Source organism: Macaca fascicularis, chromosome 16 (assembly GCF_037993035.2).
Source record: "Macaca fascicularis isolate 582-1 chromosome 16, T2T-MFA8v1.1".
Taxonomy (NCBI): domain Eukaryota; kingdom Metazoa; phylum Chordata; class Mammalia; order Primates; family Cercopithecidae; genus Macaca; species Macaca fascicularis.
In genome coordinates, this window is record NC_088390.1 from 19,674,013 (window position 1) to 19,694,675 (window position 20,663).

Genomic DNA, 20,663 nt, shown 5'->3' on the forward strand with positions numbered 1-20,663 from the left:
ACCATATAACATGATGCCTAGTCTCACTGTGTGTTCATGACTTTAGTGGGACCTTCATGAAACCCAGGGATCATACTAGTGTCATGGTCTGTTCACATGCACTTTCCTAGACAATACAAATCTGTGATATTGTGAAATATGTTATTTACTCTTTGCCCAGTTTTTTTTTTCTCCCCCTTTTCTTCTGAGACAAGCTGGAGTCAGTGGCACGATCATGGCTCACTGCTGCCTTGAACTCCCGGGCTCAGTGATCCTCAGCCTTCTGAGTAGCTGGGACTACAGACAAGAGCTACCACGCCTGGCCAATTTTTAAGTATTTTGTAAGGGGGTCTCACTATGTTGACCAGGCTGGTTTTGATCTCATGGCCTCAAATGATCCCCCTACCTCAGCCTCCCAAAGTGCTGGGATTACAGGCCTGAGCCATTGCAACTGGCCTTTTTAGCCAGTTTCTTAGCATACAGCTCCTAAAATTCATGAAATCTCTGGATTCTTTTGAATGCTAATGAGATGACTAATGGCAGGTGGCCTCTAAAGAGCTTTAGGATGAGGGCTAATCACCAGAAAGACCAAGGCAGAATTACAGGGTTGGGACTTTCAGCCCTACCCACCAACCTCCCAGAAGGAGGGGACTGAAGGTTGAGCTGATCACCAATAGCCAACGATCAATTATGCCTATATAATGAAGTCTCCACAAAAAAACCAAAAGGACAGAATGGGGAGGGGGGCTTCTGAATAGCTAAATCTGTAGAGGTTCTTGGAGGGTGGTATGACCTGGAGAGGGCATGGAAGCTGTGCCCCCTCTCCCATACCTTGCCCATGCATCTCTTCCATCTGCCTGTTCAATCTGTATCCTTTGTAATATCCTTTATAATAAACGGGTAAATATAAGTGAAGCATTTCCCTGAGTTCTGACAGCTGCTCTAGCAAATTTATTGAACCCAAGGAGGGGACTGTGGGAACTCCAATTTATAGAAGGCCGGTCAGAAGCACAGGCCACAACTTGGGCTTCAGACTGGCATCTGAAGTGGGGGCAGTCTTGTGGGACAGAGTCCTCAATCTGTGGGATCTGATGCTATCTCCAGGTAGATCGTGTGAGAACTGAACTGACTTAGAGGACACCCAGTTGGAGGGGTCACTGGAGAATCATCTGCAGAATTGATAGTTGACGGGGAAAACCCCCACACAACTAGGGTCATGGAAAGGTTCTGTTTTGTGAGAGTTCAGGAGTTTTGTTTTGTTTTGTTTTTCTACAGTACATCTCCTTTCTCAAATATTCAACACCTCTTTCTCCTGTTCTCTTTGCTGAGAACTTTGCTTCCTGCTTCAGTGAGAATATAGAAGCAATCAGAAAATTATTTCCATCATCTCTCACATCTTTCAACTCACCTGCATCTCTACCCATGTACTGCATTCTTTCCTGTGACTCCAGATAAACTGTCCTTGCTCCCATCTAAGTAATATTTTATGTGAGCACTAGAATTCATCCCTTTTGCCTCCAGACTTCTTTCCTGTAACAACTGTCCCCTCTCCTACATCAACTTCTCCTTCACTACTGCCTCATTCCTATCAGCTGTGTGGACTGCATGTTATACATGTATACCTGTTCGTATGCTGTAACACACCTTACATGCTTATAATACATCTTACCTTAAAAACAAAATTAAAAACCATTGCCCCCCCCCCGCCTTTTTTTTTGAGACAGGGTCTGGCTCTGTCACCCAGGCTGAAGTGCAGTGGCATGATCTTGGCTCACTGCAGCCATGACCTCCTGGGGCTCAAGTGATCCTGCCACCTCAGCCTTCCTAATAGCTTAGACTACAGGTATGCACCACCATGCCTGAAAAATTTTTGTAGTATTATTATTTTTTTGGTAGAGATGGGGTTTCACTATGTTGCCCAGGCTAGTCTCAAACTCCTGGGTTCAAGTGATTCAACCTCCCTGGCCTGCCAAAGTGCTGAAATTACAGGTGTGCACCACTGCCCCCAATGCACACTTGATTAACATCACCTTCCAGCTCAACTTTAGAGGAACATGCCACATAAGAGTTGTCAATACTCGCTGGTTCCACTCCTCCTATTCTCTCTTAAGACTCCTCCAATTAAGTTTCGTCTAAAATGGCCCACTGTAATTAAGATAACTAGTGTACAATGGGTTGTCAAATCCATTCAATTCCAGTATTCGTCTTACTTATCTCAGCTTCATTTCCTCCCAGAAACAGTTTTCTTACTTGGCTTCCTGAAGAAAACTACTTCTTGATATACCATTGTCATAAGAGGGCCTAAGTGTCCTTTGCTAGTTCTTCTCCATCTGACAGAATGTCAGGGCTCAGTCCTTAGACCTCATCTTCCCTCATTACACTTACTCCCATGGTAATGTTATCTAGTATTGCAGCTCTAAATCCATCTATATGCTAATGACTTCCAAACACGTGTCTCCAACCCGGGCCACTGCCATAAAATCCTAATGTAGGTGTCCAATTACCTACTTGACATTCACCATTTGGATGTCTAAAACCAAACTCCTGATTTTCCTCATAAGCCATTACTCCTACAGTCTTTTCATCTTATAAATGACAACCCTACAATTCCAGGTATTCAGTTTTTTAAAAAATGGAGTCAGGCAGTCAGGTGGGGTGGCTCATGCCTGTAACCTCAGCACTTTGGGAGGCCCAGGTGGGTGGATTACGAGGTCACGAGATGGAGACCATCCTGGCCAACACGGTGAAACTCCGTTTCTACTAAAATACAAAAAAAAAAAAAAAAAAATTAGCTGGGGGTGGTGGCAAGAGCCTATAGTCCCAGCTACTTGGGAGGCTGAGGCAGGGGAATCGCTTAAACAAACAAAAAAAATGCAGTCATGCTTTATTCCTTTTTTTCCCTCTCATACTACTCACTTCCAAACCATTAGCAAATTCTGTCAGCTGTACCTTCAAAGTTTTTTAAAATTCTGCCACTTTAAAGATTTGTGGAAGATGAAGGAGGTAGTGGAAGTATAGCTTCTGGATCACTCTAAATCCTCACATAAAAACAGTAATTAGAAAGCAAAGCCAAAAACCCAAGGATAACATTTTAAAAAAGACTATGCAAGTTGGATACACAGTAAGTGCTGAAGTGAAGGCTCCTTTGAATAAAACTCACTTGAAGGACAGCTATATTCAAATAGTACAACTGCAGCAAGAGGAGACCAATAATTTGGACAGGATTAAGAATGAGGCTCAAGGAGGAAAAATGACTTGCCTAAAGCCATACAGGTAATTAACATCCTAAAATATATAATGATAGACACTGGGATAGAGGTTTTCTCAAATCCCTTGATCACAAAATGTTATCAACTTGATCCTTAAGCAGACTTTTCCTTCATGGGATTACATCATCATTAATCTGATTAAGCTTAAGTAAAAGAAAGAGAGTTGCAGTGTGGTTTCATTTTTAAGTGTTTTATTTGACTTGAAACTCTTTCCTTTTCATCCTCACACCAGTGAGGCTATTAACTGGTACAGACTCCCCTCAAAAAAGTCACTAGCCAACCAATTCTTCAAACAGGCAAACTCTAATCAGTCAGAACATCCCTGTTGTATTACTAAGAAAAGCTGGTCTAGCGACAATGGTAGCAGCAAATTCTCACATAAAAACAGAGCAACAACACAGAAAAACTCAAATCTCATGACAACATCTGTCAGCAAAACTCAGTGAAACACCACCCCTTAAATACAAGCAGATAGGGATAAGCCACCAACAGCCACCAGGCCTATGTTACAGCTGTTATAGGTATCTGTCTGGGAGAAAGAAAAGGAAAATGGAGGCAACATGAGATGGACCCCACAATAGCTAACTGGAAGGTACAGTGGGCCAATTTAAGAAACACAGCTGAGACTAACAGGGGTCTTGCTGTCTCCAGTAGTGAGTGAGTGCAAAGTACCCACAGTAAGATTAAAGAAGCCCCACATTGGGACAGACCTGCTAGAAGTGCAAGAACAAGTTTTGTTACATAAATCACAAATACTAACTCTTTTGAAAAATAAAAATACATAATATTAGGACTTATGAGAATGTAATATTTATTGAACGAATAAATAAACCTCTTTTATCTGTGAATATATGTTCGCCTAAGGTCTTCCTGATAAAACACAGTAAAAGCTTTCAAACTATTTTGCTATAACTTATACAGAAATATATTTGTTGAATCAGCATACACATACATACATGTATATATAATGAAAACATTTTTCTGAAATGATGTTTGTCCTTACTACTCTGAGACACTTTGATTTTTTTATTCTAGTGTGTATATACACATATATACACACTAACATATATATATACTAACATATATATACACTAACATATCTATATACACTAACATATATATATATGTTTATTTTGGTAGGGGGTGAGGGCATAGGAGAAGGTCGGTCCCAACCTACAGTGTGAAAAACACTGCCACAGCACAGCAGTTAAGGTATGTGAGGGTCTAGTTTCAAACCCTGACTCCGCCATGTCTGAGCTGTTACCTTGGACAGAGTACTTAACTTCTCTGTGCTTCAGTTTCTTCATCTATAAAATAACTGTATTTATCCCACAAAGTTCTTTAGAAGTTAAAGAGTTTATCCACAGAAAGTGCTTGGAATATTGTCTGGGACACAGTGAGTGTTCAATAAATGTGTACTATTTATTGTTCTTGCTGTCATTGTTATTTAGGTCAAAGTCTAAGAATTTGGGTCCAACATACAAGAAAAACTTTTTTTTTTTTTTTTGTAAAGTTAGCAAATTGTCTTTATTCAGAAGAATAAAGTTACTTGAAACTGGGACTGGACATGAGGCTGCCCTCCTCCTTGCACCTCCAGCTGTGCCAAATGACACAGAAATGACATTGTGTGTGGCACAATCAACTGGCAAAAAATGGCAAGTCACGGGCCATGTGATGGCTCTGGCTAACGCAGGTAGACAGGAGGTCAGGCCCACTGAGGAGTGGGATGAAGCCCTGAGACAGAGAGGCCACCACTGAGACAACTGTCTGGCCATCCAGTTGTCCGCTGGTCTTGAGACTCCTGGGCTGCAGCCCTGATGCCTGGAGACTTTGGCACTGGCCTTTAGCCTCACTGGACTTCCAACCCCGGAAGTTTCTGTCCCGCCCGCTTTGTGCACGGGTGTGGGGCTGCCAGCCAGTCCGTCTGGTGGTCTGTGCCAGTGTGCGTAGCCGCCCGCCGGCCCGGCTGCTCAGCAGTGGCCAGGCCAGAGCACCCACTACACTGCAGCCCTCCTGGCCCAGGCAAAAACCCTGGCGCCAACTGCAGCCGAGAAACTTTTAAAGTGAGCTATAATCTGACATAAAAAATACTCAGAAAACAAATTAGGAAGGGAACCGTTAAATTCCATGTTAAGAAAAAATTAGTAACCAAAATTGTCAGTTCTGTGCATTTTTTGTTTTTTTTGTTTTTTTTTTTCTTGCCACAGTTTCAAGCATTGCTTACCTATGATGTCATTTCTCATTGCTTCTGTAATTGGTATTGGTTTAGCAGCATCTGGAGATATATATTTGGTAAAAGTATTCACTGCATCTTGTTCTATACCTGCAAGGGGAGAAGAGAATTTCAAAAATCAAAAAGCCACTTAGACTCCAGTAATGAAATTTTTTTTTTTTTTTTTGAGACAGAGTCTCGCTCTGTCACCCAGGTTGGAGTACAGTGGCGCGATCTGGACTCACTGTAAGCGCCGCCTCCCGGGTTCACGCCATTCTCCTGCCTCAGCCTCCTGAGTAGCTGGGACTACAGGTGCCCGCCACCAGGCCCAGCTAATTTTTTGTATCTTTTAGTAGAGATGGGTTTTCACCGTATTAGCCAGGATGGTCTCGATCTCCTGACCTCGTGATTCACCCGCCTCAGTCTCCCAAAGTGCTGGGATTACAGGCATGAGCCACCGCGCCCGGCCTCCAGTAATGAATTATATTCATGAATAGCAGGGCTTAGATCACTGTGAGTTCCTATTGCAAAATGAACTTCCATCACGGAGGTGCTTTTTCATTGTTTGGTTTGTGGAAGAGGAGAGTTACATGGGGATGTTCAAAGCTATGGAAAATGCATATGATGAAAAAACTATGCATGAATTTCAAAGTACTTTTACACCAAAATAAACTCATATTAACCTGTTATATCTGAACAGGATCTACTTTGAGGCACTAAGAAGGAGAAAACACCAGTTTGAAGACAGCCCCTATTGGAGCAACATGAATTCTGCTAAAATAGAAGAATAAACATCAAATTTACAGTGAAGCTTGGGTGGATGAATGATAAAATTATTGATGCTTTACCAAAAGTTTATGGGGACAATGCCTCAAAGGAATCAGCGGTTTAAGAGGGATAAGGTACATGAAGTCGGCAGCAGCAGACTATCCACATCAATTTACGAGTAAAAAAAATTGATCTTGTTTGTGTCCTATTTGAAGAGGATCAACAATTATCAGCAGAAATAGATAACACCACAGATATCTCAATATTCCTGCCTCTGTCTCCCGAGTAGCTGAGACGACACACACTTGCTAATTTTTATATTTTTAGTAGAGACGGGGTTTCATCACGTTGGCCAGGCTGGCCTCAAACTCCTAGCCACAAGTGATCTGCCCACCTTGGCCTCCCAAAGGGAAGGGATTTCAGGAGTGAGCCCCCATGCCCGGCCACAAATATTTATTGTATGGCTATTATGAGCAAATTACTAAGCAAAAAATGTCTGCCCAAAAGCTTTAAAATCAGAACCTGGTTGTTTGTAAATGCTTGCTTTCCCATTTAGTCAAAAACACCTGCCAATCCCAGATAAATGCAGTAAGAATTTATCTAGATATTAATGCATATTTATTTTCTGGGGATTAAAACCATTGGAAGAAGTATTAATACTCTTAAATAACACATTAACTATATTTCAGAAACAGAACTAGGTCACATCCTTCTTTCAGATATAGAAAGTTTTCATTTGTTTAAGAATAAAAGAACATTAAAACATTTTAAAACATTTTAAAAATAATAAAATACATTTTAAAAATTAACTCAATAAATACTAGATTAAAATAAATGCTTTGGGTCCACTTCCTACAATACTCTTTTTCTTTTTTTTTTTTTTGAGATGGAGTCTTGCTCTGTTGCCCAGGCTGGAGTGCAGTGGCACAATCTCGACTCACTGCCAGCTCTGCCTCCTGGGGTCACGCCATTCTCCTGCCTCAGCCTCCCGAATAGCTGGGATTACAGGTGCCCGCCACCACACCAGGCTAATTTTTTTGTACTTTTAGTAGAGACGGGGTTTCACCACGTTAGCCAGGATGGTCTCGATCTCCTGACCTCGTGATCCGCCCGCCTCGGCCTCCCAAAGTGCTGGGATTACAGGCATGAGCCACTGTGCCCAGCCCAATTCCTACAATACTCTATAGAGAAATTGCTTAAAACATCCTGTTAAAAAAAAAAAAAAAAAAAAAGTGCCTTTTAGGAAACTGTGAGGTCAGACAACTAGAATGATCTATTTGAATGGATCTATGTTATTTTTTGAGACAGAATCTCGCTCTGTCAGCCAGGCTGAAGTACAGTGGCGCGATCCCGACTCACTGCAACCTGGTCTCCCAGGTTCAAGCAATTCTCCTGCCTTAGCCTCCGAAGTACCTGGAATTACAGGCATGCACCACAATGACTGGCTAATTTTTTTGTATTTTTAGCAGAGACCAGGTTTTGCCATTTTGGCCAGGCTGGTCTGGAACTCTTGACCTCAAGTGATCTGCCTGCCTCGGCCTCCCAAAGTGCTGGGGATTACAGGCAGGAGCCACTGTGCCCGGCCCAAAATGGATATATTTTAGATCACCGATTTGTCAAGCCGTGGTATGACAATTTCAGGGCACAGGAAGTAACAGTTTGAAGTATAAATCTGTCAGAACAATTAAAGTATTGAAGGTAAAAAATTCTTTAGACTATAAATTCATGCAATGGACAAAAATTTTGCTGAATGCTCAGCTTGTGATTATTCCATTTATTACTGTACCGCTGGTGTCTCGGCATATAAAAAAAGTGCTTAATAAACATTTGCTAAAAGAATGAACTTACCACAAAGACCTGTTGAAAGAATGAATTTACTACATATATTACCACATGTTTTCCTGTTATCTTAAATTGTTAGCAATATCTTTATGAAAAATTTTGAGGTCAGGAATTCTCCTTAGGCAGAGGGAAGATGTCTGAAGATAAAGACAGCTTAAAGCAGAGAAGATAAGCAATGGGAGTGGGGCTCCACCTGAAGACACAATGGGCAGGCCTATTCCTAAAAGACCATCAGGCAGTCAGGTAAGGGGCTATGAAGGAGTATGTGTTCTAGGCAAAATGCAAGATTAGTAAATTTATCAAAGTCAGTACAGAAGAAATTATTTTGTTAACTTCCACATCTCTGCATAAAGCAAGACCCTAAAATTAAGCTTAGTATCTATTCAAATACCAAGTACAAAGCATCACTGTATCCTAAAGAATTTAGTCAAAAGAAATTATACACTGCTTTTGAGTTCTTTGTATTGATTTTCAGTTACAAAAGTAGTAGGCCATTACAAATCTGTTCATTGGTAAAAGGAGTAACAAGGACATATTCAAGAAATTCTAGGCCATCCAAGAGTAGTGATATATGCAAATATGAAAAGGTTTATTCAAGAAAGAGATTATCTATTCTCTATGAAAAACGGGAGCTAGAACTACCAGGAGAAGAGAGAGTAAGAATTTCTAGGCTCCAGACAAATTTTATATGCAAATATAAGAGATGTTACTATAAAGCTATCTTCTGGAGTTCAAGAGGTTTTAATACAATGAAAGTATTAATAATTGGCTGGGCGCGGTGGCTCACACCTGTAATCCCAGCACTTTGGGAGGCCGAGACGGGTGGATCATGAGGTCAGGAGATCGAGACCATCCTGGCTAACACGGTGAAACCCCACCTCTGCTAAAAAACATTAGCTGGGCGTGGTGGCAGGAGCCTGCAGTCCCAGCTACTTGGGAGGCTGAGGCCAGGAGAATGGCATGAACCCGGGAGGCAGAGCTTGCAGTCAGCCGAGATGGCATCACTGTACTCCAGCCTGGGCGACAGTGCGAGACTCCGTCTCCAAAAAAAAAAAGTAAGTATTAACAATTACGACAGAAACCACCACAGGCGGTGTTAAAAGTATTATCTTCCTAATGTGCTTGCTAAAGGGAAAACAGTAAATTAATATAGAGAATATCATCCTTTGATTTGATTTGAAATCCTAATAAGTAGGTCAAGACGAAATAAGCACACTCTTCTGTCTCTCCCATGGAATGCAACTAACAACAGTGGACAAATGTATCCAAGGACTTGGAATCAGGTGGACTGAGAAAAGTAACCAGAACTCGCAGTACCTCCATACTCCTGACAAGTTTGTCCAGCACCTCCTGGCCTGGACTCAAAAGCTGTAACTGCATACTAGATGCACAAAGAAGAAGTTCCAAGAGAGGCCCTCTATTTCTGGTCTGAGGAACAGGAAAGAGGGTTCTCACGGATTAAAGAGAGTGGAGGAAATCCCCTGGGTGGTTGTGTTTTGTTCCTTTCTCCTTTGACTCCCAGGCAGTATCAGAGCAGCCATAGCAGCAATGACAGCAGCTCCAAGAACCCTACTTTCTGACAAGAGAAACTGCAGTCCCAAGAGGAAGAAGAGAAGTCTTGGCCACAGAGGGTGACATAACTACAGGAAGTGTGCTGAAGTACAGGGAATCTAAAGCCCTGACTTTCTAGCCAGACAACAGGAAAGGGATAAAGGGAGGTTCTCAGGAGGCAGAAAGTGTCAGGGACATTACAGAAAAGAAGGAGCCCGTGAAAACGTATAGTTGTATGTGCACTCCTGGGGCCACTCGTGAGCTGGGTGTGCATGGCCCTGCTTCTAAGAGTATACAAAGGCTTTGGGACCTGCCCATTGGCCAGGTCCCAGACTGGACACAAAAAGGCATATAAGCAGATAAGATACAAAACTGAACTGATGATGGAACCAGAGCCTACAGAATGCTGGTTGGAATTTGTGGCCTGAACCTAAGTAAGTCAACTGCTTGTTAAAGCAAAAACTTCAGTATTTTCCACAGGATTTAAATAAGATTCAGAATCATGTAACATAAGTCAAACTGTCCAAGATACAAACCAAAATTAATTGTCATACAAAGAACCAGAAAATCCCATTATCTCACAAGAGAAAAGACAATCAAGAGGACACATATGGTGGGATTATAAAACAAATTTTAAGTAGCTACTAAAACCATGCTCTAAGAAATAAAGTCACTCTTGAAACAAATGATAAGAGTTTCAAGAGGAGAGTAAAAGACATACACAAAAAAAGAAATTTTAGAACTAAAAAACATAATAAACAAAATTTAAAATTCACTACAAAGACTCAATAACAGAATGGAAATGACAGGGGAAAGAACCAGTGACTTTGAAGACAGATGAATAGAAACTTTCAAAGTTGAACAACAGGAAAAAAGAATTTAAAGAAGTAAATAAGGCCAAAAGAACCTGCCAAACAATAACAAAACTAACATTTGGGTTACTAAAATCCTAGAAGGAAAAGAGAAAAAGTGCAATGTCAAAAAAAAATATTTAAAGACTTAGCCGGGCGCGGTGGATCACGCCTGTAATCCCAGCACTTTGGGAGGCCGAGGAGGGGGGATCATGAGGTCAAGAGATCGAGACCAGACTGGCCAACATAATGAAACTCCATCTCTACTAAAAATACAAAAATTAGCTGGGCTTATTTTGTATTGGTGCACACCTGTAATCCCAGCAAGTCAGGAGGCTGAGGCAGAACTGCTTGAACTCAGGGGGTGGAGGCTGCAGCGAGCCAAGATCACGCCACTGCACTCCAGCCTGGTAACAGAACGAGAGATTCCATCTCAAAAAAAAAAAAAAAAAAGTATTATTAAATATTTTTATTATATTTCTTTTCTCTCTCTTTTTTAACCTCATCCCTAGCTCTATTTTTATGGTGGTGAAGTTTTCTACATTCCACTTGAAGTTATAAAATAGTAAATGTGAGTACACCGTGAAAAATATGTATATTGTAATTCCTAGAGAAGCCACTAAAGGGCCGGGCGCGGTGGCTCAAGCCTGTAATCCCAGCACTTTGGGAGGCCGAGACGGGCGGATCACGAGGTCGGGATATCGAGACCATCCTGGCTAACACGGTGAAACCCCGTCTCTACTTAAAAAATACAAAAAACTAGCCGGGCGAGGTGGCAGGCGCCTGTAGTCCCAGCTACTCGGGAGGCTGAGGCAGGAGAATGGCGTGAACCCGGGAGGCGGAGCTTGCAGTGAGCTGAGATCCGGCCACTGCACTCCAGCCTGGGCGACAGAGCGAGACTCCGTCTCAAAAAAAAAAAAAAAGAGAAGCCACTAAAAAGCCTACATAAAGATACAATCAATAACTCAACATATAAATTCTGGAAAAAGGCAGGGCATGGTGGCTCATGCCTGCAATCCCAGCACTTTGGGAGGCCGAGGCAGGTGGATCACCTGAGGTCAAGAGTTCAAGACCAGCCTGGCCAATATGGCGAAACCCTGTCTGGACTAAAAATACAAAAAAATTAGCTGGGTGTAGTGGCACATGCCTGCAGTCCCAGCTACTTGGGAGCTGTGGCAGGAGAATCACTCAGAAAAACAAATAAGTAAAATAAATAAATTTAAGGAAAAATTCAAATAATCCAAAAGAAAGCAAAAAAGGGGAAATCAAGGAGGGGGAAACAGAGAAAATAAACATAAAACATATACTAAACTGGTAATCTAAATCCAAAGACATTAATATTATTATGGGTAATATAAATTATATTAATACCAATAATTATATTTACACATTATAAATACTCCCATTGCAACAGTTACATTTAATGTAAATAATTATACTAAAATGTATATTAAAATAATTAAATTTACCAACAAAACCCCCATATTGTGAGAAAAGATTAAAAATAACATGACTCGGCCGGGTGCAGTGGCTCACGCCTGTAATCCCAGCACTTTGGGAGGTCAAAGCAGGTGGATCACCTGAGGTCAGGAGTTCAAGACCAGCCTGGCTAACATGGTGAAAACCTGTTTCTACTAAAAATACAAAAAATTAGCCAGGGGTAGTGCACGTGCCTGTAATCCCAGCTACTCGGGAGACTGAGGCAGGAAAATCGCTTCAACCCAGGAGGTGGAGGTTGCGGTGAGCCAGGATTGCACCACTGCACTCCATCTTGAGCAACAAGAGCAAAATTCCGTCTCAAAAAATAAATAAATAAACAACGCAACCCAACTATATGCTGCCTACAAGAAGCCCCCTTTAAATAGAATTATAAAGGTAGGTCAAAAGGAAAAATATGGAAAAAGATATGCCATGCAAGCACTAATCAAATGAAAGCTTCAGTGTCTACATAAATTGGACAACAGATATGTCTGATCTCAGAACAAGGAAAATTACCATAAAGAGGGAATTACATAACGATAAAACATGCAATTCACCCAGAAGATACGATCCTAAATATGTACACACCTAACAACAGAGCCTCAAAATACGTGAAGCAAAACCAGATAGAGCTGAAAGTAAAATTGGAAAAACAATTGTAGTTGGAAAGTTCAACACTCTTCTGAGTAATAAAGTAATATAATCGCATACAAAATATCAGCAAGTATAAAGACAAACTGAATACCATCATTAACCAACTAAATCAACTTGACATTTACAGAAAACTGTCCAAAAACAGAATGTACATTCTTCATACTGTATGTGGTACACTCCCATTAACATTTTTTTAATGTTATTTTTAAAACTTAATAAATGAAATCATTCAAAATATGTTCTCTGACCATAATATAGTGAAATGAGAAATAAATGGTAGAAAAATAACAGGAAAAAAGTCTCCAATTGCTTGCAAACTAAATAACATATTTCTAAATAATTCATGGGTAAAAGAAGAAGACTCAAGGGAAATTAGAACATTTCATTTGTGCTCAGTTCAAAATAACAGAATTTGTGGGGGTATAGCTAAAGCAGTGGTTAGAAGGAAATTTACAGTATTAAATGCTTATCTTAGAAAAGAAAGGTCTCAAACCAGAAATCTAAGTTTCTACTTTAAGTAACTTGGGAGAAAAAAAAAAAAAGAGTAAAATAAACCCAAAGCAAGCAGGAGAAAAAGAAATAATAAAGAGCAGAAAATCAATGAAATTGAAAACAAAAACAACAGAAAAATGAAAACAAAACTAGTTCTTTGAAAACACTAATAAATCCCTATACAATCTGACAAAGAAAAACAAGACACAATAGCCAACACTAGGAATAAAAGAGGGATACCACTACAAACCCAAAATGCTATAAATAACTACATGCCCATAAATTCAACAATTCAATACAATTAATTGCTCAAAGGCCATAAAGTACAGTAAAAATTCACTCAAGAAGAAGTAGATAACTTAAATATTCCTATATCTTTTTTTTTTTTTTTTTTTTTTTGAGATGGAGTCTCGCTCTGTCGCCCAGGCTGGAGTGCAGTGGCGCAATCTCGGCTCACTGCAAGCTCTGCCTCCCGGGTTCACGCCATTCTCTTGCCTCAGCCTCCCGAGTAGCTGGGACTACAGGCTCCCGCCACCACGCCCGGCTAAGTTTTTGTATTTTTAGTAGAGAAGGGGTTTCACCGTGTTAGCCAGGATGGTCTCGATCTCCTGACCTCGTGATCCGCCAGCCTAGGCCTCCCAAAGTGCTGGGATTACAGGCGTGAGCCACTGCGCCCGGCTCCTATATCTATTAAATAACCTGAATTCATAGTTTAAAATACTCTGAGAAAGAAAACCCTAGGTCCCTGCCAGGTACCGTAGCCCACATCTATAATCCTAACACTTTGGGAGGCCAAGGTAGGCGAATCACTTGAGGTCACAAGTTCAAGAGCAGCTTGGTCAACATGGTGAAACCCTGTCTGCACTGAAAATACAAAAATTAGTCGGGCATAGTGGCACACGCTTGTAATCCCAGGTACTTGGGAGGCTGAGGCGGGAGGGTAACTTGAACCTAGGAGGCAGAGGTTGCAGTAAGCCAAGATCTCACCACTGCACTCCAGCCTGGGTGACAGAGTGAGACTCTGTCTCACACACAAAAAACAAAACCCTAGGCCCAGATGGCATCACTTCCCAATTCAACCAAATATCTAAAGAAGAAATGACACCAATTCTATACAATCTCTTCTAGAAAATGGAAATAAGAGTAAAAATAAAAACTTACCAATTCATTTTATAAGGCCACCATTACCCAGTTTTAAGACTTACTCTCAAGCCTGTGATCCCAGCACTTTGGGAGGCCGAGACGGGAGGATCACGAGGTCAGGAGATCGAGACCATCCTGGCTAACACGGTGAAACCCCGTCTCCACTAAAAAAAAAAAAAAAAAACAAAAAAAAAAAACAACTAGCCGGGCGAGGTGGCGGGCGCCTGTAGTCCCAGCTACTCGGGAGGCTGAGGCAGGAGAATGGCGTAAACCCGGGAGGCGGAGCTTGCAGTGAGCTGAGATCCGGGCACTGCACTCCAGCCTGGGCGACAGAGCGAGACTCTGTCTCAAAAAAAAAAAAAAAAAAAAAAAGACTTACTATACAGTAATTAAGACCATGTGGGGCCGGGCGCGGTGGCTCAAGCCTGTAATCCCAGCACTTTGGGAGGCCAAGGCAGGTGGATCACGAGGTCAGGAGATCGAGACCATCCTGGCTAACATGGTGAAACCCCGTCTCTACTAAAAATACAAAAAACTAGCCGGGCGTGGTGGCGGGCGCCTGTAGTCTCAGCTACTTGGGAGGCTGAGGCAGGAGAATGGCGTGAACCCGGGAGGCGGAGTTTGCAGTGAGCCGAGATCAGGCCACTGCACTCCAGCCTGGGAGACACAGCGAGACTCCGTCTCAAAAAAAAAAAAAAAAAAAAGACCATGTGGTATTAACCAAGGAATAGACACACACATCTTGAAACAGAAAAAGGAGTCCAAAAACAGGCCTAGAAAATATGGCTAAAGTACAAAGGCAATTCAAAGGAGTAAAGGTTGTCTTTTCAACAAATGGTATTAGAACGACTATACGACTATATTTTTATGTAAAAATAAACAAAAAACTTGGCCTAGCCCTCACACTTACATTAACTCAAAGAAGATATATATCTAAATGTAAAGTGTGAAACCATAATATATTTTTTTTCGAAGTGGAGTCTAGCTTTGTCGCCCAGGCTGGAGTGCAGTGGTGCGATCTTAGCTCACTTAGCTCACTGCAAGCTCCGCCTCCCGGGTTCACGCTATTCTCCTGCCTCAGCCTCCAGAGTAGCTGGGACTACAGGTGACTGCCACCAAGCCAGCTAATTTATTTATTTATTTTTGTATTTTTAGTAGAGACGGGGTTTCACCGCATTAGCCAAGATGGTCTTGGTCTCCTGACCTCGTAATCTGCCCGCCTGGGCCTCTCAAAGTGCTGGGATTACAGGCATGAACCACCGCGCCAGGCCAACCACAATACTTTTATAAGGAAACATATGAGAAAATCTTCATGACCCTTGATCAGGTATGACTCCGAAGGCACAATCCATACAAGGAAAAAAATGACAAGTTGAATGTAAATTAAAAAAAAAAAAGTCCTGACCGTGCGCAGTGGCTCATGCCTGTAATCCCAGCACTTTGGGAGGCCGAGGCCGGTGGATCACTTGAGGTCAAGAGTTCGAGATCAGCCTGGCCAACAGGGTGAAACCCCGTTTCTACTAAAAGTACAAAAAAATTAGCCAGGCATGATGGTGCATGCCTATAATCCCAGCTACGAGGGAGGCTAAGGCAGGAGAATTGCTTGAACCCAGGAGGCGGAGGTTGCAGTGAGCCGAGATTGCCACACTGCACTCCAGCCTGGGCGACAGACCAAGAAGCTGTCTCAAAAAATAAATAAATAAATAAATAAAAAGAAAAAAAAAAGAGAAAAGGCAAGCTATTGAGATGGAGAACAGATCAGTGGTTGCCAAGTGTTGGGACAGAGGTGGGGTTTGACTTGAAAGGTGAAGGAACTAACTGTTCTTTACCCTTATAGTGGTGACAGTTACAGGAATCTATGTGTTAAAACTGACACAAGTATATGTTTTAAAAAGGTCAAACTTACTATATATAACATGTGAAGATAATGAAAAAGGGCCAAATGTAACTAATGGTCTTTCAATAACTCCACTGCTATTTCTATTTTTATTGAAAATTACCACCAAAGCAAAGACCGTTTCCAAAAACAATAAATATATTACAAACAGAAACATAATCCCAGCACTTTGGGAGGTCGAGATGGGCAGATCATGAGGTCAGGGGTTCAAGACTGGCCTGGCCAACATGACGAAACCCCATCTCTTCTAAAAACACAAAAATCAGCCAGGCATGGAGGTGGGCACCTGTAATATCAGCTACTTAAGGGGCTAAGGCAAGAGAATCGCTTGAACCCAGGAGGTGGAGGTTGAAGTGAGCCGAGAGTACACCACTGCACTCCAGCCTGGGTAACAAAGTGAGACTCCATCTCAAAAAAATAACAATTACAGAAACAGACTTTGGACTTCCATTTCCAGAAACAGGTTAGAAACGTTTTCCAGGCCGGGCGCGGTGGCTCAAGCCTGTAATCCCAGCACTTTGGGAGGCCGAGACGGGCGGATCACGAGGTCAGGAGATCGAGACCAGCCTGGCTAACACGGTGAAACCCCGTCTCTACTAAAAAAAATATAAAAAACTAGCCGAGAGAGATGGCGGGCGCCTGCAGTCCCAGCTACTCCGGAGGCTGAGGCAGGAGAATGGCGTGAACCCAGGAGGCGGAGCTTGCAGTGAGCTGAGATCCAGCCACTGCGCTCCAGCCTGGGCGACAGAGCGAGACTCCGTCTCAAAAAAAAAAAAAAAAAAAAAGAAACGTTTTCCAATACTGAATTCCCTCAAAATGTTTTTTAAAAAGATGAGTTTGTGTTAAAGTAAGGAAAACAGTGGGAGCCAGAAACAAATACAGGCAGTTCCCTTATCTGAAACATTTGGGGCCAGTAGTATTCTGGAATTCAGAATTTTGGAAGGTTTTACAGGGACAACACATTAACAGAAAGCATATTAATTAACACTCTAGCACCTACCTGGGACAATACCCCATAATCAAAAACCATCATATTTCTGCAATAAGTACAAACTTGCACTCATATAGGATTAGTACGAGCACCCAAGACAAAAATTCAGTTTTAAGTGGTACCAGAAGGGTAGTGACACAGGCCCCAGCTGCATGGCAAAAGAGAATGCAAAACACCTGAAATAACCTAATTTATACAGAGTACATAGAGAATTCCCACAGATAAAAGTCCAAGAAACATGTTCACGGCCAAAAATCACTAAAATCACAAGCCACCAAGAGTCTGAATCTGAGGAAACAAAGAAATGCTGAATCAGGTCCACAAAAACTGTAGACAGTAGAATTATCAGACAATAAATACACATTTAATAAAACTAAGGAAATAAAAGATAGGATCAAAAGTGGGATGAAGTGTGAAAGGAAAAAGAAACTACAAAAAATGATCCATAGAAATAAAAAATTCAGTAACTTTTTTTCTTTTTTTTTTTTTTTGAGACGGAGTCTCGCTTTGTTGCCCAGGCTGGAGTGCAGTGGCCGGATCTCAGCTCACTGCAAGCTCCGCCTCCCGGGTTTACGCCATTCTCCTGCCTCAGCCTCCCGAGTAGCTGGGACTACAGGCGCCCACCACCTCGCCCGGCTAGTTTTTTGTATTTTTAGTAGAGACGGGGTTTCACCATATTAGCCAGGATGGTCTCGATCTCCTGACCTCATGATCCACCTGTCTCGGCCTCCCAAAGTGCTGGGATTACAGGCTTGAGCCACCGCGCCCGGCCAACTTTTTTTTCTTTGTTTGAGCTGGGGTCTTGCTTGTTGCCCAGGCTGGTCTCAAAACTCCTGGGCTCAAGCAATCTTCTCACCTTAAGCTTCCTGAGTAGCTGGGAGTACAAGTGTGTGCCGCTTCACCCAGTTTACAATAACTTTGTGATGAAAATAACATGCGGCCAGGTGTAGTGACTGATACCTGTAATCCCAGCACTTTGGGAGGCCGAGGCAGGTGGATCACTTGAGGTCAGGAGTTCAAGACCAGCCTGACCAACATGGTGAAACCCCATCTCTACTAAAAATATAAAAATTAGCCAGGTGTGGTGGTGGGCGCCTGTAATCCCGGCTCCTCAGGAGCCTGGTTGAGGGAAGGAAGGAGGGAGGGAGGGAGGGAAGGAAGGATGGAGGGAGGGAGGCAGGAAATAACACACTGAAAACTTGATTCAGTAGCAGATTAGACCTCATTTTAGTTCACTGAGAATGAGCGAACTAAACATCTGAAATCACTTAGCCCTTTGAGACACAAAGAACCCTTAAGATGAAAAAGAAGAACATGAAGGCTGTCTAATCAAAATCCCAGGTAATAATTAAGAGTATAGAATTTCTAAACTAATAGAGAAGAAAAAAAACAGGTGCTCTTGTCAAAATGCTTCTAGGTCCACATTTACTGTACAACCTAGGGGAAAGTTATCAAACCTTTCTAAGCCCTGGTTTTCTCATGTGTAAATAAGATAATCATGCCTATTACCTGCACAGAGGTCTTGTGACTAATAAATAAAATCCAAATATACACTAAGCACAGAACTTTTTTTTTTCTTTTGAGACGCAGTCTTGCTGTTACCCAGGCTGGAGTGCAGTGGCGCGATCTCGGCTCACTGCAAGCTCTGCCTCCTGGGTTCATGCCATTCTCCTGCCTCGTCTCCCAAGTAGCTGGGACTACAGACGCCCGCCACCACGCCCGGCTAAGTTTTTTGTATTTTTAGTAGAGATGGGGTTTCACCGTGTTAGCCAGGATGGTCTCGATCTCCTGACCTTGTGATACACCTGCCTCAGCCTCCCAAAGTGCTGGGATTACAGGCCTGAGCCACCGCGCCCAGCCCTAAGCACAGAACTTAATAAATGTCATTTATTGGCCATTTTAAAAATAATTTTTAAAAATTTTATCTGCAAATTGCAGTAAAATATTAATAAAATTAAGACTGAGGGAGGAAATAAGGCTATGTGGATAATGGTTTGATTTCAAAATCAGTGGAGGAGAAAAGTAGGACATTTGACCCTTCTTCATTTACTAATTCTGGTAACACACTTCTTAGAAGGTCCAGTCACTCCAGATATCCCTCCTGCTCCTTTTCCATACACTGATCTGACTCTACTACACTCTCCAAATTCTCCCAAATTTACAAGTAGTTAGAGGAGGAAAAAAAAGATTCCAATCATTTTATTCCTCATCTGAAGTTCTGCTTTGTAAATTAAAAAAAGAAAGTGAGACACACACGTACACACAAGAAAATCACATACTCACTTTTCATTAGTTTTCCTGACAATTCTTTTAGCGGAGAAGCAGGACTATTTCTACTGGCTACTGTAAGTGTAGAGGAAGATTCTTGGGTTTCCATGGAAACTTGATGAGTTCCTGCTCTGGCCCTTTCAAGATGGAGAGAATGGGCACTGTCATATTCCTGGGAAAGCAGCAAGTGATTCTGAGTACTGTTAGTTCTATTATTCAGTTCAATTCCTTCTGAATGAGTCATAAACAACTGTGCTGAGCCGGAATCCTCCAATCTCTTGTCAAGAGAATCAGTTAAAAAAGCTGCTGTAGTTTCGTGCTGTTTAGATGGAGAGACAGGCTCAGCCAGTGAGCTCTGCTTCACTGTGTTTAGACTGTGTGCTCTTATTCGCGACCAAGTTGTTGAGTGAAAACTTTCAGCCTCTAACCAAAATTTCACCAAATGCTCCATTCGCCGAAGTTCCATGAATTGAATGAAGTAAGGGAGGACAACAGTGTCGTGCAAGACTTGTTCAAGGGTCTTAGAAAGGCTTGATTTGGTCTCTTGAGTCTGGTAGTCCAGACAAGATCTGCCTAAAAGATAGAAGCAAAAGAATTAGCAGTTCGGCAACAAATAATTTCAGATTGACAGATTAGTCAATCACTTTTAGCAATAACTGGTACCAGAGACCTTGAATAAAGTTTACTTCCTACCAACTAAAATAAATTTAAAAAACTACAAATACTATGCTTTTGGATTCTAAACAAAGTACAATCCTCCAAAACTTGCCTAAATTATTAAAAAGTTCTTTGTAACTCAATAATTCTCATATCTCTTTTAATGGCAATTCAGATCATGCAAAAAAATTTTTTTTTTTTTTTTTTTTTTGAGACTCTTCACTTTTGTTGCCTAGGCTGGAGTGCAATAGCACAATCTCGGCTCAATGCAACCTCCACCTCCCGGGTTCAAGCGATTCTCTTGACTCAGCCTCCTGAGTAGCTGGGATTACAGGCACCCGCCACCACGCCCAGCTAGTTTTTGTACTTTCAATAGAGACGGGGTTTCACCATGCTGGTCAGGCTGGTCTCAAACTCCTGACCTTCGGCAATCCATCCGCCTCAGCCTCCCTAAGTGCCGGGATTGCAGGCGTGAGCCACCGCACCCAGCCCAGACCACATAAATTCTTAAGAAAAAAAACTTATGATACTAGTTCCAAAGAAAAGGGGCCAATAAAAATATTAAAAACTGGCCGGGCGCGGTGGCTCAAGCCTGTAATCCCAGCACTTT

The 20,663-nt window shown here is 42.0% G+C and overlaps 1 protein-coding gene across 6 annotated transcripts in view; it reads right to left on the bottom strand.

Annotated features, from left to right (window-relative positions):
- Positions 1-20,663, bottom strand: part of AKAP10 (A-kinase anchoring protein 10) — an 80,070-nt gene that overhangs the window by 38,050 nt on the left and 21,357 nt on the right. For all 6 annotated transcript variants that reach the window (XR_012425370.1, XR_012425369.1, XM_045375222.3 and 3 more), the window contains exons 4-5: positions 19,412-19,969; positions 5,473-5,571 (exon numbers count right to left, since the gene is read on the bottom strand). Coding sequence is in view for 4 of the 6 variants with exons in the window: in XM_045375222.3 (XP_045231157.1) it covers positions 5,473-5,571; positions 19,412-19,969 (657 nt within the window). In the remaining 2 variants the exon portion in view is untranslated. The remainder of the gene's footprint in view (positions 1-5,472; positions 5,572-19,411; positions 19,970-20,663) is intronic.